The sequence below is a fragment of the Ascaphus truei genome, chromosome 5 (assembly GCF_040206685.1).
Source record: "Ascaphus truei isolate aAscTru1 chromosome 5, aAscTru1.hap1, whole genome shotgun sequence".
In the NCBI taxonomy this organism is placed as follows: Eukaryota; Metazoa; Chordata; class Amphibia; order Anura; family Ascaphidae; genus Ascaphus; species Ascaphus truei.
The window spans coordinates 236667890-236682055 of NC_134487.1; the positions used below are offsets into that span (position 1 = coordinate 236667890).

Consider the following 14166-nt stretch of genomic DNA (forward strand, 5'->3'; position numbering starts at 1 on the left):
AAAGAGGGAAGAGAGGGGGGAGGAGGAGAGGTGGAGGGTGGGGGGGGAAAGAGTTTTTGATGAAGCACCCCTCGGGTGAGAAACGCGTCACAGGACCTTTTTTGCCTTTTTGCTAATACTGTATGCGCATTGAATAAATTATTTTTGTTTTGGACACAAGCCGCCAGCCCTACTTTTTTGCAGTGATCAGTTTCTACTCTATTCCTCTTCTCGTGGAAGCTGAGACTGAGTCCATTGGTTTCGCTAGAAGGAACACCAGGGGGTCTAGAGGGATCTCCTCTCCTGCTATTTCCTCAGCTATAGAGCGGATCATATTCCAGAATATCTGGACCTTAGGGCATGACCATAGTATATGTGCCATGTCTCCACCCTGACCACAATCTCTCCAACACATATCAGGCTGGTCAGGGAAGATCTGGCTCAGCCTTCTCGGGGACAGGTACCAATGAAATAGAATTTTGTATACTCTTTGGTAGTAGAACAAATGTATGTTTTGGCTGCAGCTTCCCAAATGTCCTCCCAGTCATCTCTATCTATTTCTACGTTTAGGTCCTCAGCCCATTTCATCATGTAATTGTGGTTGGCGTGTATCATGGAACATGCTAGTCCCAGGTAGATTCCTGAGATCAGACCTCTTTGGTATGTTCCCACCGCACATTTCTTTTCGAAAGTCATGAGGCTTTTAAATTTGGACCTTTGGGATGCCACTTGGAGGAAATGTCTGATCTGGAGGAATCCATATATGGTATGGTATCAGAGACACCTTGTTAAGTAAGTCTGATGCTGTCTTTATACCAGACTCTCAGAATTGCTTAAAGTCCCTGGGGTCGCAACCCGGGGGAAAATCTGGGTTACCAAATATAGGTATAAGGGGGAGGGGGAGAATGTCCATCCATGTCTGTCTTTTTTTTGTGTCCAAATTCTCCACGTATATCTCATGGCTCCCAGGCCTATTTCGCCTGGCATTTTTATCTTCCCACCCCCTTGGGACCAAAGTAGTGCTCCAAGGGATAGTTGAGCCACGTAGGAGGTCTCAATCTCCAACCAGCCGAAGGACGCTGAGTCGTTATTCCATACCACTGCTTGCTTTAGGTGGGCTACTTTGTAGTACTTGATTATATCTGGTACACCTAGGCCTCCCCACTCCTTAGGGGCAAGCATTACCGTTCGCGCCACTCGCGGCCTGTTGTCGTTCCATATAAATTGGAAGATGCTATTTTGGATTTTTTGAGGTCTGCCAGCGGAACACAGACTGGGAGAGTCTGGAAGAAATACAACAGTCTGGGAAGGATGTTCATCTTAACTGATGCCACCCTACCGAGCCACAAAAGATGGTATTTGTTCCATCTTTGGAGATCTTGTTTAATTTTTGTAAATAAAGGGGAGAAATTACAATTGTACAATGCTGCGTATGAGATTAGGGATTATTCTGTAAAATCCATTTCTGGTTAATGCACCCGATTCCAGATTATCTGCCATTGACTTAAATGGCAGTTAAGGTGAGATCACAGTGCATTAAACCCTGAACATAGGTTAGTGAATCTCCCCTTTTATGTGGACTAACAGAAAATTATTATTGGTCTAATAAAAGAATATGTCAGAATATAAATATGTATTCTGTTAATCCAAATAAAAAGGTATCATCTGCCACAGAGGAGCCCATTGTTGCATAGCTGCAGTTAGACTAACACAGTCACGAGAACATATTCTGTACAGTTTGTAACATTTGTATACATCTCTTGTATGTTTTCCACAGAGACCTGATATCTGAAAACTACACGGAGACTCATTACCTGCCAGATGACACAATGATAATGAACAGCCCTGAAAACCAGGTACAAAGGCAGTGTCACAAGCTGCTGGGAATTTGTGTCTGAGTCATCATGGGGGGAGACAAAGAGCACAGACCTCTAGTATACAAAGGGATGCAGATACAATACAGGGAGAAGGCAATTCTGCCTCCACCTTTAATTTGTCCTAACCCCAAGATTTTTGTTGTTGGTACTGGGGGTAAGTGCTGGATGCCAAGAAATTTTATAAAATAAAAAGTGTTGATTGAACAGCGGTCCAAAAACAGTTCACATTGCTAGTTCAAATACAATACATGTGGCACAGTATTTTCAGGGAATCATCCTCTGGTGGGTTCTGGTCCTATCCAGAGGAGGTACATACAGTAGGCTTAGTTACCCGTTGCATAAGGTCAAATCTCCCAGAGCAATCTGGGGAGTGTTGTTTCCCCTGCATAGCCCCTTGTAAGATGGCTGCCGCTACTCTAGTCCTTCTGCGCATGCGCACGTGTACTGCGTATGCGCAAGCTTCACAGTGGCCATCCGGGAGCTCCTGAAGCCGGTGCAGCTTCCCTACTCCCAGTGAGTCCGCCCGCCATCCGGCGGCACCCGGATGCAGCACAGCCTCCCATCCTCCGCTCCCGCATCAGAGGTAAGGGAGGGGAAGGGGGACCTGGCCACATCTATAACCACATTTACATAGCGCCCTTGCCCATGGCGCTGTATATTAGTTAATAAAACAAAGGTGTGGTTAAATATAGATTAAATTATAGTGTAATTGTTAAGATGTCATTGTCACGGGAGACCATGTACTTATACATTTATATAGGGATCATATCACTGAGCAAAGCCAATAAATAAAATAAATTGTGATTTATTCCGGGTAACAGGCAAACACACATTGGATTACAATAGGCAGAAGAAAATACACTTACTTGGGGTTTGGGGTTGAAAAACTGAATTCCTAGTTGAAATAAAGTCTTTAAAACAGTCCGTTGTTCTTAGCCCAAAAAGTACCGCACTTTCCACTCCAAATGGTACTGAAAGTGTGACTTTTCTGCTTAAAGATCTGTAGCTGTTTCCTTGCTGTCTCCGCAAGGTTTCTTGGGGTCGGTCCGACCCCTCAGTGAAGGTTACACACTTTGGACCTGGGAATCACAGGTTGGATCGGTGTTCTGAACTCTTAGGAATCTCCTCAGCAATCTGTAATCTTAGGAATTTGCTCTCTGGGCTGGCTGCTAATTTTTTTTAATAACATTTGCAAAGTCAGTCCCACAGCATTACTGCCAACCTACCAGCGTGGGAACATCATCTTTAGCCACTACCCACTTTGCCAGATTTGTGAAAGCTGGCACCTATGGCTTCAGAAATGTGAGAGGGCATGTGCACAAACCACCATCTTGCCCACTTACTTTTGAAAGCCCCCCGCATGCTCAGTGCCTCCAAGTCTAGGAAAGTGACAACTGGCCATGCTGGTCAGCTATCCGTCCAGGATGCGGGTACTTGAGTTATCCTTTTAGCCTCAATAGCTTTCACACCCCTGGCAGCTAGTGTCACTTTGATCTATGGACCTGTATTAGACTCACTGGCACCAAAGCCCAGGTGGCCAGGAACCCCCCCTCCCCACACATACCTCTGTCCCTAGGATGAAAGACCCTATCTGGTTTAATGTATAAATTAAAACATGTTATAAAACACTGCTGCTTAATAAAATATACTTTTATACATTCTGCTGCTTAAATGTGTTACAGTCCTTTGGTGTATGAAACAGAGTGTAAAACTGAACTGTCCCCTTTACACTAGCCTTTATTCCTTACACATAGCAAACTAGACTTTTAAACATTTTAACTTTACTTTTAAAACTCTTGCAGTCTTATCTCTGTCTAGCGTAACTCCCAAACCTTAATACTAGGTTTAGGGGGTCAGGGCAAACACTGGGCACCCCCCCCCATTACACGGGGGACGTCGGTACAGTTCTAGGGATACCTTACCCCCCGGTGCCCCGGTTTACCCTCTGGTCTGTGCTGAAGCAGGCAGACTAGCGGTGAGCCGCAACAATGCTTTCATGCAAGAGTTTTGACTGGAGCACTGCGCTTCAATGTAGCCGTGAATCTAACCTGAATCCCGGGTACGTTTTTGGGGACTCCAGTTAATTTGGAACCCCACTAAATAGACGCAATCTGAAAGAAGTTTCTCCGTCAAACCTACCCTGAAACTCACAGCCTGGTCTTCTCCATTTGCTGGCACTCTTGGAAAGGGTAAAACATTAAAAAAATTGCAATTGTCGCATATTTTATTACATGGTACATGATCCATGCACAATTCACGGGTCCAAGAGCTGACACTCTATGACCCCAAAACACAGTTCAGGAGCAACCAAGTGGGCTTAACCTTTATTATAACGCCTGGATACCCCCTCACCGTCAGTCATTGTGGTGGGTAGGGGTGGGAACATTATGGTCAGGCTATGGTGTTGGGGTCAGGTCTCTGGATTCAGTGTTGACAGTGGCATGGTGATGGGTCTGACAGTGGGGACATTGGAGACAATTGGATCGGTGAGGTGGGACAGAACACAATGTATCCCTTCTCTTACAAACCCGGGCTTTCTGGTCCTTTAACACAGGGAGCGCAATCTTTTTCCCCTGCACCACCATGCCGGCTGTCCCCTCTCTGAATGCCCCCCCCCCCTTACCTTCTCTGGCGTTCTGGGCATCATGATCTCACGTTGCCATGGCATCCCGTTTCCAGAAGCCATCTGAGCTAAGGTAATTGAAGTTTACAGAGGTCTTCGCCGCTTACCCAGCATTTTATTTATGCACTTTCGGGAAGCGTGTGGGGCCTCTGTAAACACCGAGCAGAGAATCTCGTGCCCCCCCAGTTTGCGCACCCCTGCTTTAACATATACTGATTAATGATCAGGGCATGTTACTAACTGGAACTTAATAAACAGTGATAATAGACAAAGTTAGCTGCAGACTAGACACATGTACAGGACTTACAGCGAGGACCCCAGTCAGAAATCTGTAGAACCTGCTACCAGAACAGAGGGTAGGGCTACATATACCCTTTGTGCTTTCTATTGTGACATTGCTGGCTATGGGGTAGAAAGGGGAGGGGCAAAACCTGAGTGAGCCCACCCATTTAATCGCTTATGGAAATTAGTAGCCATCCAAGAGGGGTCTACATATAGAATACAGATCCTGCCTCATAGAGTTTACACTCTAATATACAGAGAACATATACAGACCAGCGCCCAAAAAATGTCCAATAAGTCCCAAATAGAGTCCAAACAGATGGAGGGGGAGAGAATCCAAATGGTCCAATCACTGAAAGATCTCCAATCCGGGGGTCCGTGACATAGGGACAGAAACAAAAGAAAATAATAGTGTAATACGTAATATTAAAATTGAACAAACAACATAAAGCACTTAACAAGAGACATAGATTAAACAAACAAGCTGAAAGAAAAATAACTATTTATTAAAACAAACGGAGCCTGCTGCATCGGGTCATCAAGGGGTTAAAACCCAAAACCCTACTTACAGCAGGACTGGAATAACATGCGTGTGTGACCAAGTGAGGCAGATGCCGGCAGCAGTAAGGGTCCTCGCGGGCGCCCCGATGTGTGGTATATGTCCTTCTAACTTCGGAGCACTCTCCAAGATGGACGCCGAGTAAGGGAAATCCACACACTCCTGCATGCATGCAGAACAGCCTCTCTCGTGATATCTCGATGACGCTGCTTTCTGCTTCACTTGACTGCCACGTTCTCACAACCAGTGTTTCTCCAAGGCGCCGTGACCTCTGACCCTACACGTTTCGTGACTGACGTCACTTCCTCAGGGGTTGGTTCAGTGAGGGTGAAGTCCCATTATATATACACCTCACTCATCACTGATTGGATAGAGATAACTAATTCCAATAAGTTTAAAATTCAGCTCTAACAATACAAAACAATACAAAACAATACAAACTCAGACTAAAACAACCATGTACACAAGGACAGACCTACAAACATAATATAAATGAAGATGAATTGACTGTAAAGTCACATCTAAGACTGCATACATAGCAGTAACATAATATAACATAATAATAATATGAATGTGATAATCTATATTTTATAATAAATAAATAAATAACTATTTTTTTTAAATAAATAATCTCATTATTATAATAATTCTAACAATTATATATAAAAATAATAATAATAATCATTAAAAAAAAGAAAGAAAAAGAAAAGAGAATATAATGTATTTAAAAAGTGCAGTACTATACACTAATTAAAAGACCCTACTCTATTTAATAAGAAAGACCCCTAGATCAAAGTCTAGATTCAATACATTTGGAGAGAGGATTCTAAAATCATAAATCCAGGACGCTTCACATCTGCTAATCTGGTTGAGCTTGTCACCCCCCCTCCAATTGGTAGCAGCAATTCCAATTGCTTGACAGCAAAGATCAGTAGGGTCCTTCTTGTGGCAACTCAAAAAATGATTGGACACTGTGACAGGGTAAATAAAAGCCACCAGCTATATGCCTGGAAAATCTATGTCTAGTCTGCAGTGCAGCACGGACTAGGTTAACTTCAGCTGGGAACCTCAGGACAATTAGTTGGATCCAAGCTGCCTAATCAAGGTGTGTTAAAACCCAGGCTATAGACACATGGAGCCTGGCTGTTGAGGAGAGAGGAGTAAGCTGCTAAAGATTACTGAAACAAGGTCTGAGAAGCAAAGTAGTTGAATTGTGAACTGTCTGTCTCCTGCATAGAAAAGGGTAGCTACCTTATATATAAACTGTCTGCTAAAGAGAAACTGTTTTGTTTGGTTTGCTGAAGAAAAAGCCATTTTCGTTTGTTGCTGAAGAAAAAGCCATTTTCGTTTGTTGCTGATGAAAAGCTAATTTTGTTTTGTGTGCTGTATATCTTTTAAGGCTAAATAAATAAGCCTTGTCAAGAAACTCACGTGTGTAGTTGCATGTACCCTGCAACATATGGTGTCAAGAATTGGGAAGGATTTTTTTCAAAAGGCTCCTGCAGTTAAAGGGCAACACACACACACAAGAATGGAAGAACTTTTGAAAGAGTTTCTGTGCGAGCAGACCAGACAGCAGGGACAGTTAATGCAGGAGCAGGCCCGGCTGCAAGCGGAGAGAGATGAAAGACTACATGCAGCACAGGATGAGCGGATTGCCAAGCTGCTGACCCATTTCCAAGGGTCTGCCAGTCCAGAACTTGCAAACAGACCCCAGATATTCCTGAGGAAAATGGCACCGAATGAGGATCCAGAGGCTTTTTTACTTACATTTGAAAGAGTCGCCGAAACTCAGGGTTGGGCTGCAGATCGCTGGGCAACTGCTTTGGCCCCGCTCCTCATAGGAGAAGCCCAGGCCTCATATCAGGGCCTCCCTACAGATCAGGCAATGGACTACTGACAAGTAAAAGCCGCCATACTGGATCGCTTAGGTCTGACCCCAGAGACCTACCGGCAGCAGTTCCGGAACATGAAGTACACCGCTAAGATGAGACCCCGGGTCCTCGCTCAGCAATTTTTGGACTTGTGTATGCGCTGTATACAACCAGAGGAGTGCACTAAGGAGGCAATTCTTGAGCAGGTGGTTTTGGAACAATTTTTACAAATAATACCCCCTTCCGCACGCTCGTGGGTAAAACGCCACGCTGCTGAATCCCTAGCTTTGGCGGTCCGACTCGTGGAGAACTTCCTTGGGGCTGAGCAGCAGGCAAGTGTCCTGGACCCGACTCCACCGGCTCTTGCGGACAACCAAAGAGGGAGGTCGGATCAATGGGGATCCTACGGCCCGTCACGGAACCGCAAAGTCCAATGGAAGGAGCAGTCATTCCAGCAAGGACGGAGTCCATTATGCTGGTCCCCGCAGAGACCCTCATCTCCTTCCGGATGTCGGCTCGTCGCAAAATGAGGAACTTCTGAGGACGTCGCCCACAGAACCCACCACCATGCCTGGTCTCCAGTAACTGGTCCAGCGGAGCGCTATCCACAGCCCCCTCCTGCAAGGGAACCCTCTCCATGTTCCACCTGGGAGAACAAGGCCACCGGTATGTGGACTGTCCACTGATGGATTGTTCATTCAGCAGAACCGTCGCCTCGGCTTTCACTGGGGAAAATTACAAGACCTGGCTACTTTCAACCCTGATTGGGGGAAAAACTATCCAGGCCCTTGTAGATTCGGGCTCTGGGAAACTCTGGTCCTCCAGGAACTGTTACCGCCCAACGTGTGTTCTTTTGACTCCCCATGGAGCATAGAATGTATACACGGAGATATAAAATGCTATCCGACGGCCAAAATCCGGCTACAAGTAAAAGGTCAGGAGGCTTACCTCGAAGTAGGAGTCGCTCCTTGGCTCCTTGCCCCCGTTGTGCTCGGTCGGGACTGGCCTTTCTTTTTGGACCTAATGGCCCCAGTCTTTCACGAGGAGCCTCCTTCTAGGGGTCAGGAGAACCCTGGCAAACTGTTCCCCTTCTCGGCAGACCTTTTTCCCAGTAGACACCGGGTTCAAAAGACTCGGAAGCAAAGACGCTTGGACAAACAGGACTGGTTGCAGAAATCTGGGTCTCAAGGTGACCATTCTAGTAGTCCGAGGTCACAAGTGATGGCTAGGGATGGCCAAAGAGAGGGGGATATGGGCCCTGGAGATTTACCAGACCTGTACCTCCCTGACTTTCGCCAGAAGCAAAGGGAAGACCCAGTCCTTGCTAGACAGTATGACAAGGTGGTGAAAATTGATGAACAGATTTTAGATGCACAGGGGGTAATAGTATTCCCCCATTTTGAGCTATCAAAGGATATCCTATATAGGGTGAATAGGCAGACACAAACAGGGGAAGTCACCGGACAGATATTGGTTCCCAAGGCGTTTGTTAAATCTGTGTTCACTCTAGCCCATACTGTCCCTTGGGGTGGTCACCTGGGCAGGGATAAAACATTGGACCGTATTTCATCCCGATTCTTTTGGCCAGGGATGCATAGTGATATTGCTAAGCTATGTGCAGCATGTCCGGAGTGCCAGCTAACTAGTCCAAAAGGACAAAAACCAGCCCCTTTGGTTCCTCTACCCTTGGTGTCAGTTCCCTTTGAGAGGATTGGGGTAGACTTGGTAGGACCTCTAGAACCTTCTGCGAAAGGACACAGGTTTATCCTTGTAATAGTTGATTATGCGACAAGATATCCTGAGGCGTTCCCCCTGAGAACAGCAACGGCGAAGCAAGTAGCCAACAAGTTGTTGGAACTGTTCTCACGGGTTGGACTTCCCCAGGTTATGTTGACAGACCAAGGTACAAATTTCATGGCTAAACTGATGCAGGATGTCTTAAAGTTACTAGAGGTCAAGTCTGTTCGGACATCGGTCTACCATCTACAGACTGACGGATTGGTAGAAAGATTTAACCGAACTCTAAAATGGATGCTGAGGAAATTTGTAGATTCAGAGAAGAGAGCATGGGATGAACTTCTCCCTTTTCTGCTGTTTGCAGTGCGGGAAGTTCCTCAGGCCTCCACGGGATTCTCTACATTTGAATTGCTTTATGGCCGCCAACCCCGGGGTATCCTAGACCTCCTAAAGGAGTCCTGGGAGGAACAGCAGTCCCCTTCTAAGAATACCCTGCAATATGTACTAGACCTTAGAAAGCGCCTAGATGTGGTCGGCCTCTTTGCCAGGGAGAATCTTAGATCAGCCCAGGACAGTCAGGAGAGACATTACAATCAGAATGCTCGCATGAGTGTTTCACCTAGGAGACCAGGTGATGTTATTGTTACCAAGTTGCGAGAGTAAACTCCTGGCCAAATGGCAGGGCCCATTCGAAGTACTCCGCCGTACGGGTGATGTGGATTACGAGATCGCTCAACCAGGGTCCAGGAAGGGTAAACAAATTTACCATGTGAACTTGCTGAAACCCTGGAAGATGCAGCGGTCTCTATTCATCCACCTGGTGGAGGAGGAAACAGACTTGGGTCCTCAGCCTCCACAGGAGAACATCGTGAGTGACGATAAAATCCCAATGGGTAAACAGTTGTCCTCTGAACAAAAAGGGGACTTGTTAGCAATAATTACACAATTCCAGGATGTTTTTTCTGACTTACCAGGACAAACTAACTTCATTTCCCATGCAATCGAGACAGCACCTGGGGTAAAAGTACGTTCCCGTCCTTATAGGTTGCCTGAAAGTCGTAGGGCTCTGGTAGAGAAGGAGGTACAAGAAATGTTACACTTAGGAGTGATTGAGGAATCAGGCAGTGAGTGGTGTAGTCCACTAATTATGGTCCCTAAACCCGATGGGAAGGTAAGATTTTGTGTGGACCTCCGAAAGGTCAATGCGGTATCCAAGTTCGACGCATATCCGATGCCAAGGGTGGACAAATGAATTGACACCTTCGTAAAGCGGAATATATATCCACGTTGGACTTGACAAAAGGATACTGGCAAATACCCTTAGAGGAAAAGTCCAAATGCAAAACAGCCTTTGCCACTCCCATGGGTTTATACCAGTTTGTGACAATGCCATTTGGACTGCATGGAGCCCCAGCCACATTTCAGAGACTCGTGGATAAGGTACTGAGGCCCCATAGGACTTATGCCGCAGCCTACCTAGATGACATTGTCATTTATAGTAAACACTGGCGGACCCATCTAAATAGGCTGAAAGCGGTCCTCAAATCTCTAAGAGAGGCAGGGCTCACAGCAAACCCTAAGAAATGTGCCTTGGGTAAGGCAGAAACCAAATACTTAGGGTATGCAGTGGGAGGTGAAAAAGTAAGGCCACTAGCCGACAAGGTGGTTGCCCTGAAAGAAGTTCCGACCCCCCAAACAAAAACGTAGTTACGCGCTCTGCTGGGTTTAGCAGGGTACTACCGGCGGTTCATCCCCAACTATTCGGAAGTGCCAGCCCCTTTAACGGACCTCACAAAAAAGTGTGCCCCTACACAAGTGGTGTGGTCAAGGGATTGTCAGAGAGCCTTTGAGGACATAAAAAGGTGTCTATCAGAGGGTCCCATCCTTAGAAGCCCAGACTTCAACAGCCCTTTTATAGTGCAAACAGATGCATCAGAGATAGGGCTAGGGGCAGTGTTGTCACAACAATTTGAGGGAGTTGAACATCCTATCCTTTTCCTGAGTAGGAAATTGTTCCCAAGGGAAAAAAACTACTCAGTGATTGAGAAAGAGTGCCTCGCAGTAAAGTGGGCAAGCGAGGCTTTGAGGCATTACCTGGCAGGAGTCCATTTTACTTTGGTGACGGATCATGCTCCACTAAAGTGGTTAAATAGCATGAAGGATTCCAATGCTAGATTGACTAGGTGGTATATGGCCCTCCAACCCTTCTCATTTGAGATTCAGCATAGGCCGGGAAAAGAGAACGCAAATGCTGACTTCTTTTCTAGAGAAGGGGTGGAGGGTCGGGCTTCAGCCGTGCGTAGCCCAGCCACACACTAACAGGGGAGGAATGTGACAGGGTAAATAAAAGCCACCAGTTATATGCCTGGAAAACCTATGTCTAGTCTGCAGTGCAGCACTGACTAGGTTAACGTCAGCTGGGAACCTCAGGACAATTAGTTGGATCCCAGCTGCCTAATCAAGGTGTGTTAAAACCCAGGCTGTAGACACATGGAGCCTGGCTGTTGAGGAGAGAGGAGTAAGCTGCTAAAGGTTACTGAAACAAGGTCTGAGTAGCAAAGTAGTTGAATTGTGAACTGTCTGTCCCCTGCATAGAAAAGGGTAGCTACATTATATATAAACTGTCTGCTAAAGAGAAACTGTTTTGTTTGGTTTGCTGAAAAAAAAGCCATTTTCGTTTGTTGCTGAAGAAAAAGCCGTTTTCGTTTGTTGCTGATGAAAAGCTATTTTTGTTTTGTATGCTGTATATCTTTTAAGGCTAAATAAATACGCCTTGTCAAGAAACCCACGTGTGTAGTTGATGTACCCTGCAACAGACACACTATGGGATATTAGACCCTTTTTAATGTTATACACATGCTCGTAGATCCTTCTTTGGAAGGACCTATCTGTGCGTCCCACATACTGTAAGCCACAGGGACAAGTCAGTAAGTAAATTACATAAGCTGTATGGCAATTAATGAAGGATTTTATTTGATACATTTTTAAAGTGACATTGGACTTGAACATAGTGCCTTATTTACCATACATACAGGCTGTGCATCTAGTACATGTGAAAAAGCCATTAACTGCATGAGACGAATGAGACTTCTTTTTAGTCAGTGGGCAACTAGGTGCTACTAAAGATTTGAGGTTGGTGGCCTTAGTGAAAATTATACTCGGAGTTGGAATCAATACCTGTGCCAGAGTGTTATCTCTCAAAAGAATAGGCCAATACTTCTTGAGCACATGTCTAATACATGGTGCCATCTGATTGTACTGTGTTACAAATGCTATATTGTCATCCCCCTTGGATCTGGATTTTTTCTGTTACTCAAGTAATGCGGACCTGTCGATTTGAATCCACCTGTCCCATGACTTGATTTAATTGCTCTACCAGATATTTCCTTTGGATAAATTTCTGTTTCAATTCTTCTGCCTGACGCACAAAGGTCCGGGAGTCGGAACAGTTACGTTTCAGGCAAACGAACTGTCCCTTAGGTATATTCCTGATCCACTGGGGATTGTGATGGCTATCGCCATTAGATAGTTATTGACCTGGACAGGTTTAAAGAATGTCTTAGTCTGAATTGTATTATCGACAATGTATAGATTCAGATCCAAAAAATCGATCTGTTGCTCATCAAAATGACACACAAACTTTAAATTCCTGTTATTATTATTTAAATATTTGATGAACTCATCTAACAATTGCAGATCCCCAGACAAAATAAACACGACATCATCGATGTAGCGACGCCATAGTACTAAATTTGCACCCAATGGGCAGTTGTTCCAAATATAATCTTCCTCCCATGTACTCATAAAGAGGTTGGCATAACTGGGTGCAAATTTCGTACCCATGGCAGTCCCACATGTCTGTAGATAAAATTGTGAATTAAAACAAAAATAATTGTGAGTGAGAATGTGTAATATACTTTCTAACAAAAAACATTTCAAACCTGGTGTAATTTCAGTGTTTGTGTCTAGTACTCGAGAGATGACCTGGCAGCCCTGGTCGTGTCGGATGACGGTATACAGAGAAGTTACATCAGCTGTCACCCACACAAACCCCTGTCGCCACTCCACCTCTCGCAGTATCTGTAAAACATGCATAGTGTCACATGAGTAAGATTTAGTTGTGCATACAAAAAGTTGAAGGTGAAAATCAATAAACTGTGATAAATTAGAAGTGAGTGATTTAATCCCTGAAATAATAGGTCTACCCGGTGGATTAGTGAGGTGCGTGTGTATTTTGGTGATGAAATAAAAAAGTGGAGTGCGTGGAAATGCAATTCTCAAGAAGTCAAATTCGTCCGCAGTAATGGCTAGTTCAATAAGCCCTTTATTAAGGAGAGCCAACATGTTATGTTTAAACTGACTCAAGGGATCTCTAGACAAAGGAAGGTAGGTATCTTTATCACCTAGGATTCGTAGGGACTCCTTAATATAGAAGGCCCGATCCATGATGACAATACCCTCTCCCTTGTCAGCAGGTTTAATAACTATGTTCTCGTTTGCCTCTAAGAGGGCCAATGCTTCTTTTTCCAATTTACTCAGATTGTCGTGTCGGATTTTGAATGTCCGACTAGACTCTTCCAAATTCCTCGTGACCATCTCAACAAATGTATTCACTAAGTGTCCCTGTGCAAACTTTGGGTAAAAGGTTGATGTTTTTTTTACATTTCGTGGGCCTTGTTGCCACCGGTGTGGCCCCATCAATTGGTGCACAGATCTGCGTTGTCACGGCATCTCTCACGAAATATTTTTTGAGAGCCAGTTTCCTCGCAAATCTGTGAACATCAATGTACAAATTAAAACTGTTAGGGCCACACACAGGAGCAAACTTTTGGTTCCAACTCAAGTAATTCCTTATCGTTAGTGAAAGGGTCAAGCTTATTTTCTAAATCATCAATTTGTAACCCAATTTGCAATAATAATTTTTTCCGGTGTATGATTAACAACTTCATCAGATTGTCTGTGCAAGTGTCAAGAATGTTGTTCCATTATTTTAAGAATGTTTCATTACTAGTGTCAATAGTTGTTTTTTTTAGAACTCTAAGTCCACGTGGTGCTCTACCATTCTCTAGATACTTGCTCAGAGCTGTTATTTCCCAGAAATGTCTATTTTCAATAGTAAGTAGTCTCTCTAGTTGTTCTAAAAGGGGATGAAAATCTGCTCTCTTCGGCTCTGTTCTATATTCAGAGTCAGGATTGCTAAATATTTCATCAATCATTTGTTTCCTATTTAATCTA

The 14166-nt window shown here is 44.7% G+C and overlaps 1 protein-coding gene across 5 annotated transcripts in view; it reads left to right on the top strand.

Annotated features, from left to right (window-relative positions):
- Positions 1-14166, top strand: part of LOC142495794 (zinc metalloproteinase-disintegrin-like VMP-III) — a 240258-nt gene that overhangs the window by 31399 nt on the left and 194693 nt on the right. For all 5 annotated transcript variants that reach the window (XR_012801815.1, XM_075601762.1, XM_075601761.1 and 2 more), the window contains one exon: positions 1757-1835. Coding sequence is in view for 4 of the 5 variants with exons in the window: in XM_075601762.1 (XP_075457877.1) it covers positions 1757-1835 (79 nt within the window). In the remaining variant the exon portion in view is untranslated. The remainder of the gene's footprint in view (positions 1-1756; positions 1836-14166) is intronic.